The sequence below is a fragment of the Hemitrygon akajei genome, chromosome 16 (genome assembly GCF_048418815.1).
Source record: "Hemitrygon akajei chromosome 16, sHemAka1.3, whole genome shotgun sequence".
NCBI lineage: Eukaryota > Metazoa > Chordata > Chondrichthyes > Myliobatiformes > Dasyatidae > Hemitrygon > Hemitrygon akajei.
The window spans coordinates 15676009-15699031 of record NC_133139.1 but is presented as its reverse complement, the minus strand read 5'-3'; the positions used below and the strand labels follow the sequence as shown (position 1 = coordinate 15699031).

The 23023-nt window shown below is 40.3% G+C and overlaps 1 protein-coding gene across 1 annotated transcript in view; it reads right to left on the bottom strand.

The window, feature by feature from the left end:
• Window positions 1–23023, bottom strand: part of LOC140739779 (uncharacterized) — a 187915-nt gene that overhangs the window by 102724 nt on the left and 62168 nt on the right. Inside the window, exon 3 of the mRNA XM_073068293.1 lies at window positions 21250–21365. Coding sequence (XP_072924394.1) covers window positions 21250–21365 — 116 coding nt within the window. The remainder of the gene's footprint in view (window positions 1–21249; window positions 21366–23023) is intronic.

The following is a 23023-nucleotide window of genomic DNA, read 5'->3' as shown; positions in this document are numbered from 1 at the left end:
ATATGAAGCACTCAATTGAGTATCCTGATCAACACACTCAAAGTCCAGAGATGCTGCCTGACCTGCTGACTTCCTCCAGCACTTTGTGTGTGTTTGCTCAAGATTTCCAGCATTTGCAGAACCTTTTGTGTTTCTGAATATCCTGATTATCATGATTGATTAAGAATTAGTCCACTATGATATTTATGCCAATTTAAATTTAACTTTTAATTATATGACTCTGAAGGAGTCAACACATTGCTGCTGCACCACTGACAAGATGGTGATAGAAATTTCTTTGCAAACCCTAAATGTTTATATCAGGGTTTATGTGATAACACAGTGAATTACACTATAGAGAAATAAATATTATAACATAGAACATAGAAAAGCTGAAGCACAATGCAGGCCCTTCGGCCCACAATGCTGTGCCCAACATGTACTTACTTAAGAAATTACCTAATGTTACCCATAGCCCTCTATTTTTCTAAGCTCCATGTACCTATCCAGGAGTCTCTTAAAAGACCCTATCATATCCGCCTCCACCACCATCGCCGGCAGCCCATTCCACGCACTCACCACTCTCTGTGTAAAAAAACTTAGCCCTGACATCTCTTCTGTACCTACTTCCAAGCACCTTAAAACTGTGCCCTTTCGTGTTAGCCATTTCGGTCCTGGGAAAAGCCTCTGACTATTCACACAATCAATGCCTCTCATCATCTTATACACCTCTATCAGGTCATCTCATCCTCCATTGCTCCAAGGAGAAAAGGCCGAGTTCTCTCAACCTATTCTCATAAGGCATGCTCCCCAATCTAGGAAACATCCTTGTAAATCTCCTTTGCACCCTTTCTAAGGTTTCCACATCCTTCCTATAGTGAGGTGACCAGAACTGAGCACAGTACTCCAAGTGGGGTCTAACCAGGGTCCTGTACAGCTGCAACATTATCTCTCGGCTCCTAAACTCAGTCCCACGGTTGATGAAAGCCAATGAACCGTATGCCTTCTTAACCACAGAGTCAATGAATCACAGAGTCATATTCATGAAGGATCCCAAGCACCCTGCTCATAGACTGTTTGTCCCACTCTCATCAGGGAGGAGGCTATGTAGCATCCATTGCAGGACTACCAGACTCAATAATTAAAGCTGATCAACACCTTAATGCACTAACCCACCCTACCGCACCTGCATCACCATTACTTATCATTTCCTGTCAGTCACCTTATGTACAGACACTACTGTACCTAGCGTCACTTTATGTGCATACAATCTATGCATATAAGCTACCTTATGTGTTTATATTTATTGTGCCTTTTAAATTATTGTGTTCTTTAATTTACTGTGTTTTTTTGGTGCTGCATCGGATCTGGAATAACAATTATTTCAGTTGCCTTTACACTTAGTGTACTGGAAATTAGATTAAACAATCGTGAATCCTGTAATGGAGAGTGAAATGTTAGTTCTGTTTATGTTTCAGTTTATAGCTCTCAATTTTTTTAATTTATAAATGAAATCTAAGAGAGGCAGAACAAATCTAAGAGGTTATTACGAAGCTTTAGAAAATATGCAACAAAATTCTTCATGTGAGAGTGGAGATTAAACAGCCCTCCCCCTTGTTAACTGGCCTTATGTGCTGACATAATTGATAACTTTCCCTCAATTGCCACACACGTTACCTCTTTATAAACTTAATTATCAAAATCCTTTTCTGAAATGTCCACACTTTCCTTCAGGTTCAAATTAAAAACGAGAGAGAGAGATCTAATGAATGCCGGCATGTCTCCCACCTTCTCATCACCACTCTGACATGGCATCTGCCCAGTAAACAGCTGAGATTAACGTGCTTATATTAGTAACTGTCAATGATAAAATTAGCACCACAAATAATAAGATGAAATGGATCCTCATATGAAATGCCTACTTAGCAATCACATTTATGATAGAAAGCAATATTTTATCATATTTAAATGTAGATTCTTGTCTCCTGTGTTTAATCAGAACAGCACATAAAAGACTAAGGGCCATAAATTTCATTGCACAATACTTAAAGTAATTCCTTAATATGCATTATCATCCCTGTTTCCTTAGCAGGAAAATTAAACAACGTAAAAGACATGTTATTACATTGATACCTCTTGCAATGTTTTAAAAGCCCAAGTCATTGTCCCTAATTACCGTAGTTAGGTTAATGTTGAAGGAGCCAGTAAAACTTCCAGTTGTTTGGTTTTAACTGTTGTTTATTAGTTGCCTGAAGCTGGGTTTTAGGCAGTTTACCATTGTGTGTATCTGGGAGCTGTTGGATTCCCTGAGCACGTGAGGGCCACCGATCTTCCAGCAAAGATCTCCTGTGAAAAGTTTTGTTGAAAAAGCAGCAAAAAAGTGTTTATTAATTATACAATTCTGTAAGATGATGCTGATGGATAATTCAGTAAGTGCAGAAATACATACACAAATTTGTAGTGTAGCCCCACAAATTGCAGGTGCTTCATTAAATGGTTTAATTATTTTTGCAGCATTGAAAGGAATTAATGGAAAAATCTATTAACAGCTAAAACAACACAGAGGTAATAAATAAATGAGGCTGCATTATATGAATCTAATTGCTAATCATCTCATTCAGGGAAGACTTAAATCAAAAATATTGCTGCTACTGGAAATAGGAAAAACTGAAAAAGCTGAAAATACAGTTCAGGCAGAACCTGTGGATAGAGAAACAGAATTAATATTTTTCACAGAAAGTACATTTCTGTACTTTCTTCTTTTTACAGAAGATGCTCAGTCTTTACAGCATTTTCTGTTTATGTTCCAGTTTAAGATTGGTACGCTTTCGTAACCATGCTAGCAAATGTCATCTACCAGTGTTCAATTATGCTCTTACCAAAGCAGGTAGCAATAAAGCTAAACTTTGTTCATTAGACAATCAACTATGGAAAGAGGAAAACTGAACATATCCTGCTGGAGGAACTCAGCAGGTCAGGCAGCATCAATGGAAAGGAATGAAGAGTCGATGTTTCAGATTGAGACACTTCATCAGGCCTGACTGACCTGCTGAGTTCCTTTCGGATTTTGTGTATGCTACTCTGGATTTCCAGCAGTTGCATCAAACCTTGTGTTTATGAACTGACAGTTCCATTTTCCAGGATTTTTCTCTAATGATGCAGATTACCTTCTCATGAGTGGTTCAGCTGCACAGTTGGTAAAGTGGCAACCTCACAGATATAGTGACCCAAGTTCAATTCTCACCTTCGGTGCTGTCTGTGAGGTGTTTGCAAGTTCTCCTTGTGACTGTGTTGGCTTCTATCTTCCAGCCACATCCTAAAGAGATCCAGTTGGTTGACTTACCTACGCTAATCTCACAGCAATGAAAGCTCAATAACACCCTGGTTAGACCATGCTTGTGTTCAGTTCTGGTCACCTGATTATTGGAGGGATGTGGAAGCTTTAGAAAGACTGCAGAGGAGATATACCAGGATGCTGCCTGGACTGGAGTGTATGTCTTAAGAAGTTGAGTGAGCTAGGGCTTTTCTGTTTGGAGTAAAGGAGGATGAGAGGTGACTTGATAGAGGTGTACAACATGATAAGAGGGATAGATAGAGTGAAGAGCCAGAGATTGTTTCCCAGGGCAGAAATCCTAATACAAGGGGGCATAATTTTAAGATGATTGGAAGAAAGCATAAGAGCCATGTATTCATCTTCATTATGTGTATACTATGGTAACTGGGCACATGAGTAAAAGTGAAAAGAATAAATTTTGTATTTTTGTTTGTTTTGGGGCAGTTTGTACCTTGGCACCACAAAGGTCATACCTTTGCCGAACACGTAATATTATTTATATCACTTCAAAATTGTATGTTTGTTAATAGCTAATAAAGGATCAAAATAAGGAATTTGACTCTATGCAACAATCATTTCATTGGAGCTGAAGCTGAGTTACACAAGTATAGAATCTCCCTCTAAGCTTGTAGGCTAGCAGCAGTGGCTTTGTTTTGATATTTTAGTCCTTATTGTTTGCTACTACAGAAAGTATAGTGGGATGTCAGAGGTAAGTTCTTTACACAGTGAGTGCTGGGTGCATGGAACACCCTGCCAAGGGTGGTGATAGAGGCAGATACATAGGGGGTATTTACAAAACTTTTAGATAGGCACACGGATGATGAAAAATGCAGGGTTATGTAGAACCGAAGGGTTAGATTGACCTTACAATAGGTTAAAATGTTGGCACAACATTGTGGCTAAAGGGCCTGTGCTGTACTGCATAATGTTCTATGTTCTACAGTATATTCTATGTTTGATTCTAGGTGATTATGCCTGCGTTCCCAGCAACTCTGCCAGATTCTATCACTCTATGTACCAGGGCCAATTTATATTGTTCCATTCACCTCTCAAGCTGTGCTTCATTGGAATGTGGGAGGAAACCAGAGTAGGTGGAATAAAGATGGGTCTGTCAGGGTCTGTGGTGATTTTAAGGTCACCATCAACCCTGTACTGAAAGTAGATTGAAACTGTCTACTCAGGATAAAGGATACAGTTGCAAGCCTTTTTGTAGGAAAACACTTCATCAAAGTGGACTTAGCTGAGGCCTATCTACAGATGGAGATGGAAGAAGAGTCCAAAGTGTTTCTGTCTATAACCACTCATAAATGGCTTTAACACCAATCACTATTTTTGGAGCAGCATCTGTGTCTACACTCTGGCAGAAAGCTATGGACCAGGTGCTGCAAGGCTGCCCAAGTGCTCAGTGTTACCAGGATGACATCATTGCCACCAGCAAAGGAAGACGAGGAACATCTCCAAAATCTCAAGACAGTATTAAAAAGATTTGAAGATTATGGGCTCAGAGCACAACACAACACGTGTGAATTCTTTAAACCAACACTTACTGTGGTCACACCATTGACACACAAGTTTACACATGTGTGCTGAGAAAATGGTGGATGCCCCAAGGCCAAAGACCATGTCACAGTTGTTGTCCAACCAAACCTGGCTACTGTGCTCCACCCCTTGAACTCATTTCCACAAATTGGGAAGAAATGGCAATGTACGAAGCAGTGTGAGGTGGCTTTCCAGAAGACAAAGAAAATGATGATGTCAGACAATATACTCACACGTTATGATTCACACTGTCCAGTGAAGTTTGCCTGTGATGCCTGGCCTTAAGGTATAGGGACAATCACCATAAGCTGTTTAAGATGGCACAGGTGAACCTCAGCTACTTTTGGCTGGTGGCTAATGAAACAAGGTAAACAACTAAAAACTTTGTTAATCACTCGTTTTCTGGTAAACGATCATTGTAAAGAATAGTTGTAACTTCCCTTTTTGGACTTGGAGGAAATTCGATGTGGCGGAACCAAGGCAAGGTGAAGAAGTTGAAAGCAAGTGAGACCCAAGGTTCGATTGATTCAAGCGCTGGGCCTTATCGTAAAGGTCGGGTACAGGCCAAATTGAGGTGTTGGGGTCGGGCCCCAGAGCATATTAAATCAGCTGAACCCAATGCTTGTGACAATGATTTAAACGCCGGGCCAGATTGAAAAGATCAGGGTGTCAGGGCCCATGATGAGAGACAGGCCAGTCCAGCTTGCTGCTCTGCTCTACGTTGAACTACAAGTTTGTGGATGGACTCTGTAGACTTCACCTCAGAATGCTATTTGCTTGTGTTTATGTCTTGTGATTTGTGTCTTTTTCTCTGCATGTTGGGTGTTCAATGGTCTTTTTTGTGGGTTCTTTTGAGTTCCTTTGTTTCATGGCTGCCTGTTAGGGGACAAATCTCAACGCTGTATAACGTGTACATACTTTGATAGTAAATGTACTTTGTACTTTGAATGTTTTGAGTGATGGAAGTGATGGATAGCCCTTCCCGCTGCAGAGAAAAAATTATGCACTGATTGATAGAGAGGCCTTGAATCTGGTCTGGGGTGCAAAATGTTTCAAACAGCACCTGTATGGGAGAGAGTTTACCCTCATTACTGATCGTCAACCACTGGTGTTCATTTTAAATCCTTAGAAGGGTGTTTCATTAACAGCAGCATGAATGCAGAGATGGCCTCTGTTTCTAGGAGAACAGTTTCTAGATCGAATTCAAGATGTTAACTAATGATGGGAATGCTGATTAATTGTACTGTTTACCCTTGGAAAAGGAAGTATCTGAAAACTTTACAAAAGAGGACATTCCTCTTGACATATTCTCCCTAATGCAAATCAAAAGTCTCCCTATTAAGGGAGAGTTAATCCAAAGGGAAATCAGAAAGGACTCCACACTGTCTCAGGTTTACATGACCACCTAAAATCGCTGGAATGTGCAGCAGAAATCTGAGTTTCCCCCAGCACTGGGATGAATTTGCTCATGATGGGGTTGCATAATGTGGGGATTGAGAGTTGTAGCATCCAAGCTGAGAGCTGAAGTGTTTGAAGAGCTACCTGTACGTGCTGTTCATCTAGGCAAGGTCAAAATGAAAGCATTGACTCAAAGCATTGTCTAGTGGCCTGAGACAACAGAGCAGATTGAGTAGCTTGCCATGTACTGTTCAGGGTGTCATTATGTCCAGAAGATACCAAGAGCAATCCCTCTCCAACCCTGGGAATGGCCTGCATTGCCCTGGCAGAGGATTCATGTGGATTTTGCTGCATCACTCATGGGTACAAATTTCTTGGTAGTAGTGGATGCATCTACAATGTGGCCAGAAGTGTTCCCGATAGCCTTGACTATAGCCTTGCACAGTGTTAATATATTGGAAAGCCTCATCTCAAGGACTGGAGTTCCAGAACACTTAATCAGTGACAATGGACCACAATGGGCACCAGTTTCAGTCATTCCTGAAAATGTATGCAATAAGACATATTATATCTGCACCCTATCAGCCAGCTACAAATGGCAATGGTAGAAAGGCTTGTTCAGAGTCTAGAGTCCAGACTGTGAGCAATTTCAGAAGAATGCACTACACTGCACTGAACCAGAAGCTCGGCAATTACCTCCTTGCAAATCACAATGCAGCAAGCACATTCCACAACCAACAACCCACCAGCTATGCAGTTCCTGGGTCATCCCTTGTGCTCATGCTTGGAACTCCTCAAATCCAGTCTCAGAGTTGCAGGACAAACAGCTGAGACAAACTGAGGACTCCTCAAACAAGGAGGTCCAATGTCTCACTCTTGGATAAACAGTTCTGTTAAGAGACTGCAGAGGTGATCAAAAGCGGATAGTTTAAGGGCAGAACTAGATCACTGTCCTACACAATGGAAATCTGATGTCATCTGGAGATGGCACATCAGTTAGTTGAGGAGAGCAGAATTGTTATAGAAGGAATGAGTGCTGAGCTGTCAGAAAAACTTCCTGCAGTCCCAGAGACAACTCCTAACACCATCACAAAGTTGGCCCCAGAACCTGAGATTGCTTCACAGCCATATGCCTCCCTGCCAAACAGAGTGACCCCCACCCCCCCATCAGGAAAGACGTTATCCCACAAGAGTAAGAAATCCTCCAGTGTTTAAACCTTTAGGCCTGAATGGGATAATTTTAAATTTACTAAACTGTGGATGTGTATATAGTAATTGTATAGTATATTGTAGGTGTCATTAGTCTTTTCTTTGCATGAATAGAGGTGTGAACTGTTATGGAGACACTGGATGTTAGGACTACACTGTCCTAACCCACCTCCCTCTGTTCAGGGATTGGTTTTCCAGTTTGACAAAGCTGGCTTCTTTAACCCCTCTTTCAAACCACCTGTCCTTCTTGTACAAAAGGAGTCTCCACAACAGTTCACACCTCCATTCATGAAAAGGTAAGGCTAATGACCCTCTCGTTACCTCTACAACTCTTTAACAACCCTCATGCGATTCCTTTAAACAACTCACATAATTTATAAACCGGAAAAAGACCAACCATGGATTAGAATTGAAGAAACCTCTTAGATGAGTGGTGAAATGTCTTCTAGACAACACAGCAAGTCCAGTTGCCTTGATTTGCTACCGTTTGATGTCCCTACCCTCAGCTCTGTCTCTTTCAGCTCCTCCCACTTTCTTTTTCAAAGTGTAGCCATAAGCACCCACATGGGTCCCAGCTATGGCTGCCTATTCATTGGCTAGGTGGAACAGTCCATGTTCCAAGCCTTCCATGGTAAAGCTCCCCAACTCTTTCTGTGCTACATTGATGACTGCATTGGTGCTGCTTCATGCACTCCTGCTGAGCTCATCAAATTCATCAACTGTCACCCTGCCCTTAAATTCACTTGGTCCATTTCTGATACCACTCTCCCCTTTCTCGATCACTGTCTCCATCACTGGAGACAAACTGTCTACCATTATCTTTTATGAAACTACCCATTCCCACAGCTACCTTGACTATACATCTTCCCACCCCGTCTCCTGTAAAAATGCTCTTCCCTTTTCTCAGTTTCTTTATCTCCATCTGTTCCCAGGGTCTGGCTTTCCTTTCCAAAACATCAGAGATGCTCTCTGTCTCCCAAGCACGAGGTGTCCCTTCCTCCATCATTAATACTGCCCTCACATGCATCTCTCCATTTCCCTGACTTTAGTGCTCAGCCCATTTTCCTGCTGCCTTAATAGAGGTAGAGTTCCTCTTGTCATCACCTGCTACCCCATGAGCCTCTGCATCCAACAAATCATTGTCCGTAACTTGCACCATTCTCAACGGGATCCTAGCACCAAACACATCTTTACCTTCCCTCACTCTCTGCTTCCCGCAATGATTCCTCCCTCCCCAATAATCTCTCTCCCAACACCTATTCCTGCAAGCAGCAGAAGTGCTACACCTGCCCATTCATCTCCTCCCTCACCTCTATGCAGGGCCCCAAACAGACCTTCCAGGTGAGGTAATACTTCACCTGCAAATCTGTTGGGATTGTCTACTATATATGGTGCTCCCTACGGAGCATCCTCTACGTTGGTCAGATCTGAGCAAGTTTGGGGGACCACTTTGCCAAGTGCCTCCGCTGCATCCGCAAAAAGTGGAATTTCACAGTGCCAACTACCTTAAGTTCTGCCGAAGGGTCTCGGCCTGAAACTGTACTTTTTTCCCATAAATGCTGCCTTGCCTGCTGAATTCCTCCAGAGTTTTGTGTGTGTTGCTTGGATTTCCAGCATCTGCAGATTCTCTCTTACTTGTACTTTCTCATCCCCATTGCAGTTCCAAAATGTTTGTCCAGGGCCTACTCTTCCACCATGATGAGTTCACTCTCAGGTTGCAGAAGCACCACCTCATGTTTGGTCTGTGTAGACCCCAATCTGCTGGCATGAACATCATTATCTCCAACTTCTGGTAATTTTTCCCCTCCCCCACCCTCATCTTTAATTCCCCACTCTGGCCTCTTATCTCTTCCCCTATCATCTCCCCCTAATATCTCTCCTCCTTACCTTTCTCCCATGGTCCACTCTCCCCTCCTCTCCTAATAGATTCCTTATTCTCCAGCCATTTGTATTTTCCACTTATCACATCCCAGTTTCTTACTTCATCCTCCCTCCTCCATCCAACTGGCTTCACCTATCACCTTCTCCTCTCCCCACTTTCTTATCCCGCCATCTTTCCACTTCCTTTCCAGCCCTGATGAAGGGTCACAGCCTGAAATGTAGACTGTTTATTTATTTCTATAGATGCTGCCTGACTTGCTGAGTTTCTCCAGTGTTTTGCATGTGTTGCTCAGGCAAGTTAAGGCCAGGATGCTGGTTTAAATCTTGCCTATTTTGTGTTAGTGCTAAATAGAAAATAATGCTTGGCATATTCACTGTTTGCTGAAGGATTGAAGCCAGAAAGCCAAAAGATAAACTAGAAAATCAGATGGGGTACAATTACCTCACTTTACTTGCCTGCACCTTATCAAGGTTGAAAGTAAATTTATTCTCAAAGCATGTATATGTCACCATATACTATTGATAGTCCTTTTCTTGCAGGGAATTACAGAAAACTAAAGAAATACAATGGAATTTATGAGCAACTATAAATAACAAAGCTTGATAAACAAGCTAAGTGGAAAAGATAAAATTGTGCAATTAATAAAAATGAAAAAAAAACTAAGAACATGAACAACACACACAAAATGCTGGTGGAACACAGCAGGCCAGGCAGCATCTATAGGAAGAAGCACTGTCAACATTTCGGGCAGAGACCCTTCGTCAGGACTAACTGAAAGGAGAGATACTAAGAGATTTGAAAGTAGTGGGGGGGAAGGGGAAATGCGAAATGATAGGAGAAGACCGGAGGGGGTGGGATGAAGCTAAGAGCTGGAAAGGTGATTGGTGAAAGTGATACAGAGCTGGAGAAGGGAAAGGATCATGGGACGGGAGGCCTCGGGAGAAAGAAAGGAGGAGGGGGGAGCACCAGAGGGAGATGGAGAACAGGCAGAGTGATGGGCAGAGAGAGAGAGAAAAAAACCAAAAAAAAAACAAACAACTAAATATGTCAGGGATGGGGTAAGAAAGGGAGGAGGGGCATTAACGGAAGTTAGAGAAGTCAATGTTCATGCCGTCAGGTTGGAGGCTACCCAGCCGGTATATAAGGTGTTGTTCCTCCAACCTGAGTGTGGATTCATCTTGACAGGAAATGATAAAGTAGTGGTAATTGGGGCTGTGGAGGGGTGGGTTAGGGGGTGGAGGTATTGATCAGCCTTACTGCTTGGGGAAAGTAACTGTTTTCGAGTCTGATGTTCCTGGCACGGATGGATGCTACGTAGACTCTTCCCTAATAGGAGTGGGACAATTAGTCAATGAGAAGGGTGCGTGAACCTTGAGATTTAAATATTTTGAATTAATGTCAGCAACTGTATTCTAAATATTATAATATTACTGTTGTGAAAAGAAACCCATGTTAGCAGAAGATTAAGTATGTTTAGGACATTGTTTGCTTAAAACCTCAGCAACAGCCAGAATCTCAGACTCTCAATTTACACTTTTCTTAAACTAAACTTGTAAACTTGTAGTACTGAGGCACGACACAACCAGTTTGCAAAGCAACCTGAACTATCTTTTCTTAGGATCAGAACACATATCAAGAAAATCAATACACGAAACATGGTATCCACACACTGTTTATTAGCAGATTACTGATGAGTAATTATTGGCCAGAAACAAAACATTTTACAATCATAAATCATTCTTTACCATCATGCATTGCCCACCAGGATTATTTTAACAAAACCAATTTAAATCTTGACAATCCCTGAGGCACTTATCTCACAAAATAGGCATCAAAGTTGTGGTATTGTACTTATTATTGAAATAGTTTCGTAACTGGTGAATATTGGATAAACAGAGTGAAGTTTCCCATTCACTAAAAGTTAAGAGACTGGGTGCACATATTTAAGTTTTTCAGTAGGGTTTTGACAAAGCCGAATCAATCACTGGTCTCAAAGGCGAACTTGAAAATACTTGAAAGGGTGTACTTTGCAAAGCTGTGAAAGAACAAGACTACCAGTAACCAGTAGAGATGCGGTGATCTGAATGCAACACTTCTTTGTCACATTTAGAATCAGAATCAGGTACAATATCACTGAAATATGTTGTGAAATTTGTTGTTTTCTGGCAGCATTACAGTGGAATAATAAAGAACATTACAGCATTACATTTAAAATACAGGTGTCCCCCCCCCCCCCCTTTACAAAGATAGAGCGTTCCTATGAAACCTTTCTTTTGAGAGTTAGGGGGCAAAAGTTTAAGGATAACATGAGGAGGAATTTCTTTACTCAGGGAGTGGTAGCTGTGTGGAACGAGCTTCCAGTAGAAGTGGTAGAAGCAGGTTCGATATTGTCATTTAAAGTAAAATTAGACAGGTATATGGACAGGAAAGGAATGGAGGGTTATGGGCTGAGTGCAGGTCGGTGGGGCTAGGTGAGAGTAAGCGTTCAGCATAGACTAGAAGGGCCAAGATGGCCTGCTTCTGTGCTGTAATTGTTATATGGTTAAGCCAAAATGGCGTAAAGTGAAGAACCATTAATTTATATGGGAAAAATTTTTGTAAAATCGAAAATCCTCTTTGTAATGTGAAAATAGGTTCCTAATGTAGGTCTTTTGTAAAAGCAAAGTGGCGTAAAGTGAACATTTGTAAAGCCAGGGACATCTGTACTATGAATAATAATAAGAAATACATATAAAATAAATAAATTAAGCAAGTACTTCAAAAAGAGAGCAAAGATAGTGAGGTAGATTCTTGGGTTAGTTCATTGTCTTTTCAAAAATCTGATGGCAGAGGGTAGAAGCTGTTCCTAAAATGTTGAGTGCGTGTCCTCAGGCTTCTGTACCTCCCCTCTGATGAGCACATTCTGGGTGATAGGGGTCCTTAATGATGAACGCCACCTTTTCAAGGCCTCATTTCTAACAATTCTATAACTCTATGAAATATTTGCTATAGAATATTTTAGCAAAATGGATTTTAATTTTAATTTGGTTAAATTAAGGCACTTTTTCTCAGATATCTAACTTTTACATTAATGTATATATTACTCATTTTGAATATATCTTTGTTTTGTGCTCAAAATTTAATACAGGGATCTGCTGCAAAATGCAATCCTAGCCCTAGATTAGCAAGGATTTCCCCACCCCTTACAGTTTTACTAATGAAGAGGCGGGTCACGAGCATCCACTCGGCAAATCCACTGAATGAGAGAAAATCAGTGACACAGATAGGCAAGTGCAGTAGTTTTTGAAATACACGGGTATTTCTCCAACACCACCAGCAAAGTCACCTCCTTGGAAAAGCAGAAATCCAGCTTCCATGACAACTGCAGATTCCAGAGAGGGCGAGAGGCTTGATTTCATCATGGGGAATCTGGGAAAATCTTCCAGAAGTAAGTTTTCTTCTGTTTTTAAAACTGCCATTACTTAATACCAAGCTGATTTTGAGACCAGGAATCTAATCGAGTTCTGCTGTTTTTCTCCATATACTCTACATAGATGAAAGCTAGTATTCTAGCTGTGTTCCTTCACAGGAACATGTTATTTATTAATGTTAAGTTATTTATAACTGTTCTTGATATTGCTGAAATGTGACAAGGATAAAGATGTTATGTAAGTTTTTTTCGGAACCTCAAAATTCACATTTCATGATCCTGATGATTGTTAGATCTGCAGTTTTCTCATTTTTGTGCACTTGGAATCAAAATGAAAGTAATCAGGTCAATAGAGATATAATAATTAAGGTGGTGTTGCATTGTAAGTGACATTTCTTTGCAAAATATATATTGTACTAATCTGCTAGTGTTGGAAAGTTATCAGCTGGTATTGCATAAAATTGGACAATAGTTATCAATGGACAAGATTTCAATTTTTTTTCTTTGTATTTGTTTGCACTAAGGTCTTGTTTTTGTAGGTTTTTGTTCCATTGTCGGGTATAATTTTATGTATATTTATACATAATTTATGTTCTGTGTGCTGTCTGTTCTCACGTGCCTGTGAAGCTGCTGAAAGCAAGCTTTTCATTGCACCTGTACCTCATCGTACTTCCGCGCATGACAATAAACTCAATTTAAGTCATGCTCATCAGGCTAGATGAAATATTTATGCTTTGCATCATAACAGTACCCTGCAGCATTTAGTATTTATCCTGTTAAGTATTACGATTAATATATTTTACATTTATAGTGGCTTTTCAACAATCGTTTTTTTCCGAAGAATTCACCAAAAATATTATCAAGTATGTATGTATTTAAAGATGGTATCTATTAGATTACCCTAATGATACTTACTGTTTATAAAATACTACAGAGTCGATTGATTATATTTTTATTTATGAGGCAGAAAGGTTGCAGTCTGACTTCAGGACATTTTTCAAAGTTGACATTTGAAATGCCCTAAAAAACCCCTGATGAACCTGCTCATGGTATGAACAGCCAATTTAAATTCTTTGAAATCTGGTTCAAGTTATGCTGGTTAGAAATTACCTAAAGGTTGGGATTTATCCCACACATACAAGTATTACAAGTAAAGCAAGAATTAAAATTCAAAATCCAGGCTGTTAATCTGGCAAACAGACTTCACAAATTAGCCAAATCCAAATTTAGAAGAGATGTTATTTTTATGAAAACTATTAAAACAAAAGTATTGCCATTGGATCAATTAAATTCCTCTTTTAATTCCCTAAATGATTAATAATTCCATTATTTTTGCTGTATGATTTTACTGAATAAGAGGAATAACATACAGTATCTTTTTTAATGTAAAGGTGAGGGGGGTATGTAGCAATTTAGGAGAAATGAAAAGCACAGATAATTGGTGCACAAGGCAACGAAAATTTATGTAATTCAGCATTCAGCTCATCATGCTCATTCTGACCAAAAAAAATTCCATTCAAGTTGATTCCACTCCCTAGTCCTAAATCCATGTACTTTTTAGGTCAAAATACTCATCCAGTTACCATTTAATGATGAGGTTTCTTTCAGGCTGTTTAGTTCCCTCATTTGAATGAGGGAAAGCCCCTCAATTCCCCTTCAGTCCAAAAGATCAAGCTATATCTGTGTCTTCCGGTATTGCTTTCTCTTGCCAAATGAAGTAAACCATGCCTTTTCAACTTCTCCATTTCATCCCCTTTGTTCTATAGCGGACAATAGTCAGTCTCTTCTCATAACTAGAGTTTTCCTGCTCTCCAATCTTACTGTCAGTCTTTTCTGCACCATTGCTAGTGCTACCAAAATTCTTCCTGTAGTGACCTAAATCACGAGTACTATTCTAGCTGTGCTGTAGGTTGTATCACACAGTTTTAGCATGATTTACTTACCTGGTCTTGTATTTGCGGCCTCAAACAGTAAAGTCAAATGTGGAACAGGTTAGTAAAGAGGGCAAATGTCCCACACCCCTTCTTTACTAACCTGTTCCATTATCTTCACGGATCATGAACATCCACCGGAGACCACTCTGTCCATCTACAATTCATAGTATTAGAGCACTTATTGTTTATTCTCTTTTCCATCTGCCTTCCCCAAATGTATGACTTCACAATTCTTCGGATGGAATTCCTCTTACAATTAGATGTAATTTAGTTTTTTTGAATAAAAATATTAAAACAGAAATCAATAATAATACATGCTTTGATGGTAGTTTGCACAATTTTGCTTTCAATAATAAAAGAATTGGAAGGTTATACGAGGCACCCTGAAAAAGTAGCGTACATAATTACACTTAATGATTAGTAACAATCCTGAAGACATACTATTCTATATTGAAATATATGTATTCCACTAAATTCACAAAGTTTCTGTTGACAGAATTACATTCCTCAAGGCCACACAATATGCTTCCATTTGCATAGGAGGAGCTCAGTCTTTTATTGGAGTTATTTTTAGGCTCTGTAGATAAAGACTGCCCCACAATCTGCTCAAAAACAGCTACACCACTGCGAAAATGGACAGATGCATTATAAACACAAGAGGTTCTGCGTTTGCTGGAAATCCAGAGGAACACACACAGAATGCTGGAGGTCAGCAGGTCAGGCAGCATCTATGGAGAGCAATGAACAGCCAGCGTTTCGGTCCGAAACCCTTCATCAGTACATCAGATCTTCATAGATGTTTCCTGACTTGCCAATTTCCTCCAATATTTTGTATGTGTTATTCTAGATACACTTACAATTTACTCAGAGCCGGTTTGCTCTTGTCTAATCTTTACTGAAGAATGTTCATTACATGGACATTCTACACAAGTACAGATATTAACTATGAAATGCAAACCTACCAGTGATCGCCTTAATGGTTTTGAACCATTTATTTTCATCTTTATCTTTTAGAAGAAAACCACATCAAACAATTTGTGTATTGGCTCATGAGATTATGATTTGCTTTAGATCATTGTATAAGTTTTATCCAGAAAACAGAAAGATGCAAATAGTGTATTGGGAATCCAAAATATCTTTTTTAAACTGATCTGCAGGACAGGTGGCATCTGGAGAGACAGAGTTAACTTTAATATTGATGAAATGTTCTGATGAAAGCCTGGAATGGTAACTCCGTTTCTCTTAAAGATTCCATCTAGAATGTCCAGCATTTTCTGTTTTATTTTGTCCTGCTTTAAGTTGTTTGCTGAAACCCACTTCTACTGGAAGCTTGTTCCACACAGCTACCACTCTCTGAGCAAAGAAGTTCCCCCTCATGTTACCCCTAAACTTTTGCCCCTTAACTCTCAACTCATGTCCTCTTGTTTGAATCTCCCCTACTCTCAATGGAAAAAGCCTATCCACGTCAACTCTATCTATCCCCTTCATAATTTTAAATACCTCTATCAAGTCCCCCCTCAACCTTCTACGCTCCAAAGAATAAAGACTTAACCTGTTCAACCTTTCTTTATAACTTAGGTGCTGAAACCCAGGTAACATTCTAGTAAATCTCTTCTGTACTCTAATTTGTTGACATCTTTCCTATAATTCGGTGACCAGAACTGTACACAATACTCCAAATTTGGCCTCACTAATGCCTTGTACAATTTTAACATTACATTACATCCCAACTCCTATACTCAATGCTCTGATTTATAAAGGCCAACATACCAAAAGCTTTCATCACCACCCCATCCACATGAGATTCCACCTTCAGGGAACTATGCACCATTATTCCCAGATCATTCTGTTCTACTGCATTCCTCAATGCCCTACCATTTACCATGTATGTCCTATTTTGATTATTCCTACCAAAATGTAGCACCTCACACTTATCAGCATTAAACTCCATCTGCTATCTTTCAGCCCACTCTTCTAACTGGCCTAAATCTCTCTGCAAGCTTTGAAAACCTACTTCATTATCCACAACGCCAACTATCCTAGTATCATCTGCATCTGTATGTTCATGTTCTTCTGCTGTTGTAGCCCATCCACTTCAAAGTTCAACATGTTGAGGGCTCAGAGATTCTCTTCTACACACCACTCCAGTAGCACATGATTATTTGAGTTACTGTTGCCTTTGCATTAACTTGAGCCAGTCTGGCTATTCTCCTCTGACCTCTCCCATTAACAAGATGGTTTGCCCACAGAAATACCAGTCACTGGATGTTTACTGTTTTATTTTTGCACCATTCTCTGTAAACTTTAGAGGCTGTTATGCATAAAAATTCCAGGAGATCAGCAGTTTCTGAGATACTTAAACAAACCTGTCTAGCACCAGCAATCACGCCACGGTCAGTCTCTTAGATGGTATTTCTTCCCTATTCTGAAGCTTCGTCTGAACGATCACTGAACCTGTTGACCATGTCTGCGTGCTTTTGTGCATTGAGTTGCTGCCACGATTGGCTAATTAGATATTTGCATTAGCAAGTAGGCATAGAGGTGTACCTAATAATGTAGCCACTGAGTGCATAACAGAATTATTAGATTGGTTTAACAAACTGGTTAAAAGTTGAACAGTAAAAGGCAACAGTGAACAGGTCTCATTATTATCTCTGAAAGCTTTGTTGCAAGTTATTATCGAAACTGAACTTTCATGTGTTTAACTTTTTGAAAAACTGACTATGGCTCATTTTGAAAGATCCTGAACTGAACTAAAAATGATAGCTAGAAATAATGTAAACCCTGTGAATAACTTAAACCATGATAGCAGATGCAAAACACATTGCTCAAAATGACTTGGAAGTTATAGTTTTGCAGAGTCTGTGGCAGTGCTATTAAGACAGAAACTTGGTAATGAAAAGACTATGGTGTTAGATTTCACAATTGCTGCAGGAACCTCTACATGGAGAACATTTTACCATGATTATGCTAAGGTATAGCAAATATTCCTCATAATATCTAATACTCCTTCAGCATTTTCAACACATACAATATACAAAATATTTTAAAATATAGATAATAGAAAAAAAGCTGGGATTATTAGAATGGAATTTTATGCAGTAGTCCCACTTCAAGGTTCCACTGACTTTCATAAATCATTTGCTTGAAATATAGTCTTCTAATTTACTGTCACCCAACCATCTGTCTTCTTTGAGACAGAAATATGAGGGATGGGTTATGGACAACGACGTGATATAATAAATATCTCTACAAGGAGAAAAAATGTCACAGAGTATCATGGCCAGCGTTATGAGTGGGGAGATATGTCATATTTGTCAGGTGGCCAGGATTTATTTTAAGTGGGCAAGCTCTGGTGGTAGTAAAAATCATGCTTCCAAAGGTAAGATATCAGAATCACAAACATTTTCCTGCTGACGACGAAAATATTGATTTTTACAAGTTCACATCATAAAAAGAGATTATCAAGTCCGCTCTACTCAACCTATCCATCCAAAAGGACTTTAGATGACCAATCCAACTCAAATGATAGCTTGTGCCACGATTCTAGAGGTCCATTCTCTATGTTGACAACTTTCCTTGAAAAGATTTGTTAATTTAAATCCCATTTTCCAGTGGTTTAACCCAACAACCTTCATATCAGCATCGTGATTTGTTTTGAAGCAATCATTCCATGTGCCATTTTCCATTATGTTTACTAAACCTCAACATTGTCAGCTTTTGGCTATATAGTTAACTATTTTGTCTGCTTATAGAGTACACAGAAATAAAACCTTCAATCTACCATGCCTGCCGCCTTTGCACCTCTCTGCACTAATCCCGTTTATCTGCATCGATTTATGCTTCGCCCTGCGTAGGCACCCTTTTCACATTGACCAGTACACTTCCAACTACCCTGCAGCCGATGAGTGTCTCGCCTTCCCTGCTTAGTCGCTGTGCCCATCCCTGTTCCTGATTCAATCTGCACATGGTCTGTTCGGCCACCGCCCTCAAACGTCCGCTCGAGTTCCGCGCTGCCGTCCTCCTTTCACCGCCTTTAAGCGTCGATTTGCCGTCTTCCCCCCACCCCCACCCCCCCAGGTCTGCTTCATCCACACCCTGACTTCCGCTTCTACTTTAACATTCCCACTTTGGATCATCTTGCTTTTTTCCTTTGCCGCCCGCTACCTCTGAGCCCTCGAAGTCCACTCTCGCTTCTCAGGCTGCTTCCTACACCGGTTCGTCACCCCGACTTCTTCCCCCGTTCGCGGTCTACTTCCAGTCTCCCCGCGTCCGATCGCAAACCCGCTTAAAATCCACAAAGACGGGTCCGCACCCGCGTTAAATTTACACTCCCGATCACCCCGCTGCCTCTACGCCCTAACGCTTCTTTCTATCTTCTCAGACCATTTCTTCCCAATTGGCGGTTTACTTCCTGCCTCCCTGAAATACACTGCGGCTCATTTCCGAGGTCCACCCTGCAAGTTCAGCTATGAGGACCGTTTGAAAATCCGACTTGACGTTTTCCTCCCAGTTCCGCTTGACCAACATCTTGACTTTTTCCTTTCACTTCCGCTTGAGCTCCACTCACCCGGGTCCACGCCTGCTTTCATATTTTTCAGAGGATCACCTGCTGCCTTTGCGCTTTGCCTTTTCTCCCGTGAAGTTCACTCTCGGCTTCTCCCTATTTTCTTGTTGTCGTACTTGGTGCGCCGGCTCATTGCCCGCATTTCTTCACCATGCACGGCTTATTCCACCCTTTCTGCTCCAACCTGCGGCCCAATACTTGGCTCCTTTGCTCTGGCTGTCCTAGATTCACCCTGCATGGTCCTCTGGACCACCAGTTTTCCAGGTCCCCCTTATTGACTTGATGAATACATTAAGCAGCAATCACCGATGTACAGTATGTTTAAACCTTTTCAAATCTTCTGTATAGCACTTATAACTGTTTTCTTAGTAATCTTCACTTCATAGTCCATATTTTGTCCAAATTCCATTGTAGTTCATGAGCTTTCTCCTGTAAGGGAAAACCTCTCTCCCTTCAGCTTTGGAAAATGTCCCCTGCCCACCATCTCTTTCTCCTTCTGTCCCTCTCTCACAGCTTGGCTTGCTGTATATTTCCAGCAATTTCCTTTTTATTATTTAAGGTTCCTAGCACCTGCGGTTATTGTTTTAGTGCAGCTATACTGATTGTCCACAATACCACTCATACCAGTAGCCATTCAAAACATTGGTGCTCATTCTCTACTGCACCAGCTAACTCAACAGTTTCCCATTTCACCTGCACCATAGTGTTTCAACGTCAGCTGCACAAATGTCTTTCATCCATACTCACTCAGGGTTAAGACCGGTTCTCACCCCACATAATCCTGCCCATTCTATGGGTATTAAAGGTCTTTTGGGCAAGGTATCAAAACAAGCCACTACCTCCAGTAAAAATACTTACATTCATCTTAAGGAAGCGTAGCAGATTTCTCCCGATGCCTGAGCAATATTTATTACTCAAAGTATAAGATAAAAATGAATACATTGTTGCCTTTGGACTGCAACACAACAGATAATAAATGAAGTATTCTAACTTTCTTTCTTTCTTATGTCGCTCTTAGCATTCCTCTGTAGCAGGAGCTGCTTAACATACCCAGACTGACTATGTATCCTATGCTTGGATCATGTCACCAATGTGTGAAAATGTCAAAATTAACCTCCAGACTGAATTCATTGTTTTTTTTCCCCCCTGAATTGCTGGGTTGCAGGGGAAGAACTGGCGTCCACTTGTGCAGGCTGCAGCAAACATATCACTGACCCGTACATTCTGCGAGTCTACCCCGATCTGGAGTGGCACGCAGCCTGTCTCAGGTGTGCTGAGTGCAACCAGAAACTGGATGAGAGTTCTACTTGTTTCGTCAAGGAGGGCAAGATCTACTGCAAGACTGACTACTTCAGGTGTGAAATAACATCGTTGTATCCTTGCTGCGATCAAAATCTTTTACTTAATTTAATCTTTTCTCAGTAGCTTTGCCACCTGCTGCACATGAGAAGTTAAAACCAAATATAATTTAAATGGGGATACATGATAAAGTGAGATTGCTTCAAATAAATATAATCTATCCAAATTTTCTACTTTAAAGCAATAATACATATATTTTTGATTTTACTCTAACTTAATTCCTCCCCCCCCCCAGCTTTTCAATAACCCTATTTAATTCCCGAAGAAGGCAAGATTTGGAGATTTTTTTCCGAGATAAGGTACAGTAACAAGTGTACCGTTACCGAGGCCATGCCACCCAATTACACCCGTGTGACCAATTAACTTACTAAACTGTAACATCTTTGGAACATGGGAGGAAACTAGAGCACGCGGAGGAAACCTACATGGTCACGGGAAGAACGTACAAGCTCCTTACAGACAGTGGCAGAACTAAACCCGGGTTGCTGTCTCTGTAATAGCGACTTGTTCCCTGGCTGCAGATTGTGGGAAGAGTACTCTGTGCAGTACAATGTATTTGAATCATTGAGCTCTGATTATCTGTGAGGGAGCACTTGGCACTTCACAATTATGACAAAGTAAGACTGAAAGCCTACATACATGGGATCTTGTGGCTCCACCTTGCAAGGTGATCCATTATTTTTCACAGCTCTGTGCTCTTCCTGTTGGCTGCAAAATGGACCACCACAACATCGGGTAGATATATATATAGTCATCTGTAATTATCATTGGAGAAAGTGAAATTTAAAAATTTACGAATATAGACATTATTGTCATTATATCATTGCCATATATCTTACACAGAAGAAACATCTCAACTGCTTTTAATTAATTTTTGCTATAGAAAGCCTAGCTTGAGCATCCTGTCAGCTGTCAGCTTGTATTCCAACACTGCCCCACCCTCTTATTCTGGCTTCTTCCCCACCTATTCCTTTCTAGTCAGCTGCAGCTGAATGAATCACAATCTATATATACTTTTATGATTAATGAAGTTGGTGGGGTAGTAATTATGTCTTTATACACCAATTAAGCAGAACAGTTTGCAGAGGGGAAGGTCTGTCAATAGCCAAACCTCTCATCGGATCAGTGATTTCCCTTGGGGAAGCCTGCAGTACCACACAGCCTCTGGTGTAACACTGAGCTGGAATGTCAGCTTTGGGAGTTTGGTGTTAAACTATGAGTGTGCAATGATCCTCAATCTGCTGTGGTTTTCACCGTGCAGTAATGGTTTAAGTCAACAGTTTCACTTTTTGTTATGAGCACTAAATGTGGCTGATGGACAGTGAGCCTGATGAACAATTCTGAGAACAGCAGATCAGCCTCTTAGGCTGCAACGTTATAGGAATGTAACAGGCTGTAGGCTCAGTGCAGTTAGCATATTCTATTCATTATAGCCCTTCATTCTTTCCTAATCTTCATTCACCTCCTTAAGACATAGGCCCTTATTGTTACATAAACAGTCACCATTGTCATCATTATGTGCCGTGTCAGATGATGTAGGCAATCATGGTCTCATGACTATTGATTACTCTTGGCAATTTTTTGTACAGAAGTGGTTTGCCATTGCTATCTTCTGGGCAGTGTTTTTACAAGATGGATGACTCCAGCCATTGTCAATACTCTTCAGAATTGTCTGCCTGGCATCAGTGGTCACATAACTAGGAATTGTGATGTGCACCAGCTGCTCATACAAACATGCTCCCATGGTTTCACAAAGACAGTAGCGTTCCAATATTAGTTTCAATTGTTTGAGCTGACACATTGTTAAATATAATTTTTAAATTTTAATTCTCATTAACGAAGTATATGTTAATTAATGTTTGCCATAATCTTGCACGGTATTGCTGACACAAAGAGTTCATTTTCATGGCATTTATACCCAGTGTATGTATTGTGGGATCTGACGATATTGATCAAGAGGTTTTTTAGAAGTAAAAAACAAGGCACAAACCTTGGTGATTATGGCTGCTTGATTAAGTGTAACAAGAACAAAGAGAGAATAAAGAAAAGACAAAGAAGTCTCATACTCAGATTAGGGATAACATTCCAGTGATAAAAATTAACTATTAAATACCCAGATTCAAGTGGTGTGACACGTGCTGCAGGAAAACTGAGAAACTTCCAGAAAATACGGAATCAACTATGCTACTAAAAAATTTACTGAACAATGACACATATATAGGTGATTATATAAAAATTATAAGCAACCACAGGAAAGTTAAATCACAAGAAAAATACTAGAGAAATATCAATTCTACACCCTAATCCAACAGTATGCATATAATAACAATAAACTTGATCTGGAATTTGAACATGACTGTTAGTCAGCTATCCAACAGTGACAGACTTTGTAACTTTGTGCATTTCTGGACAT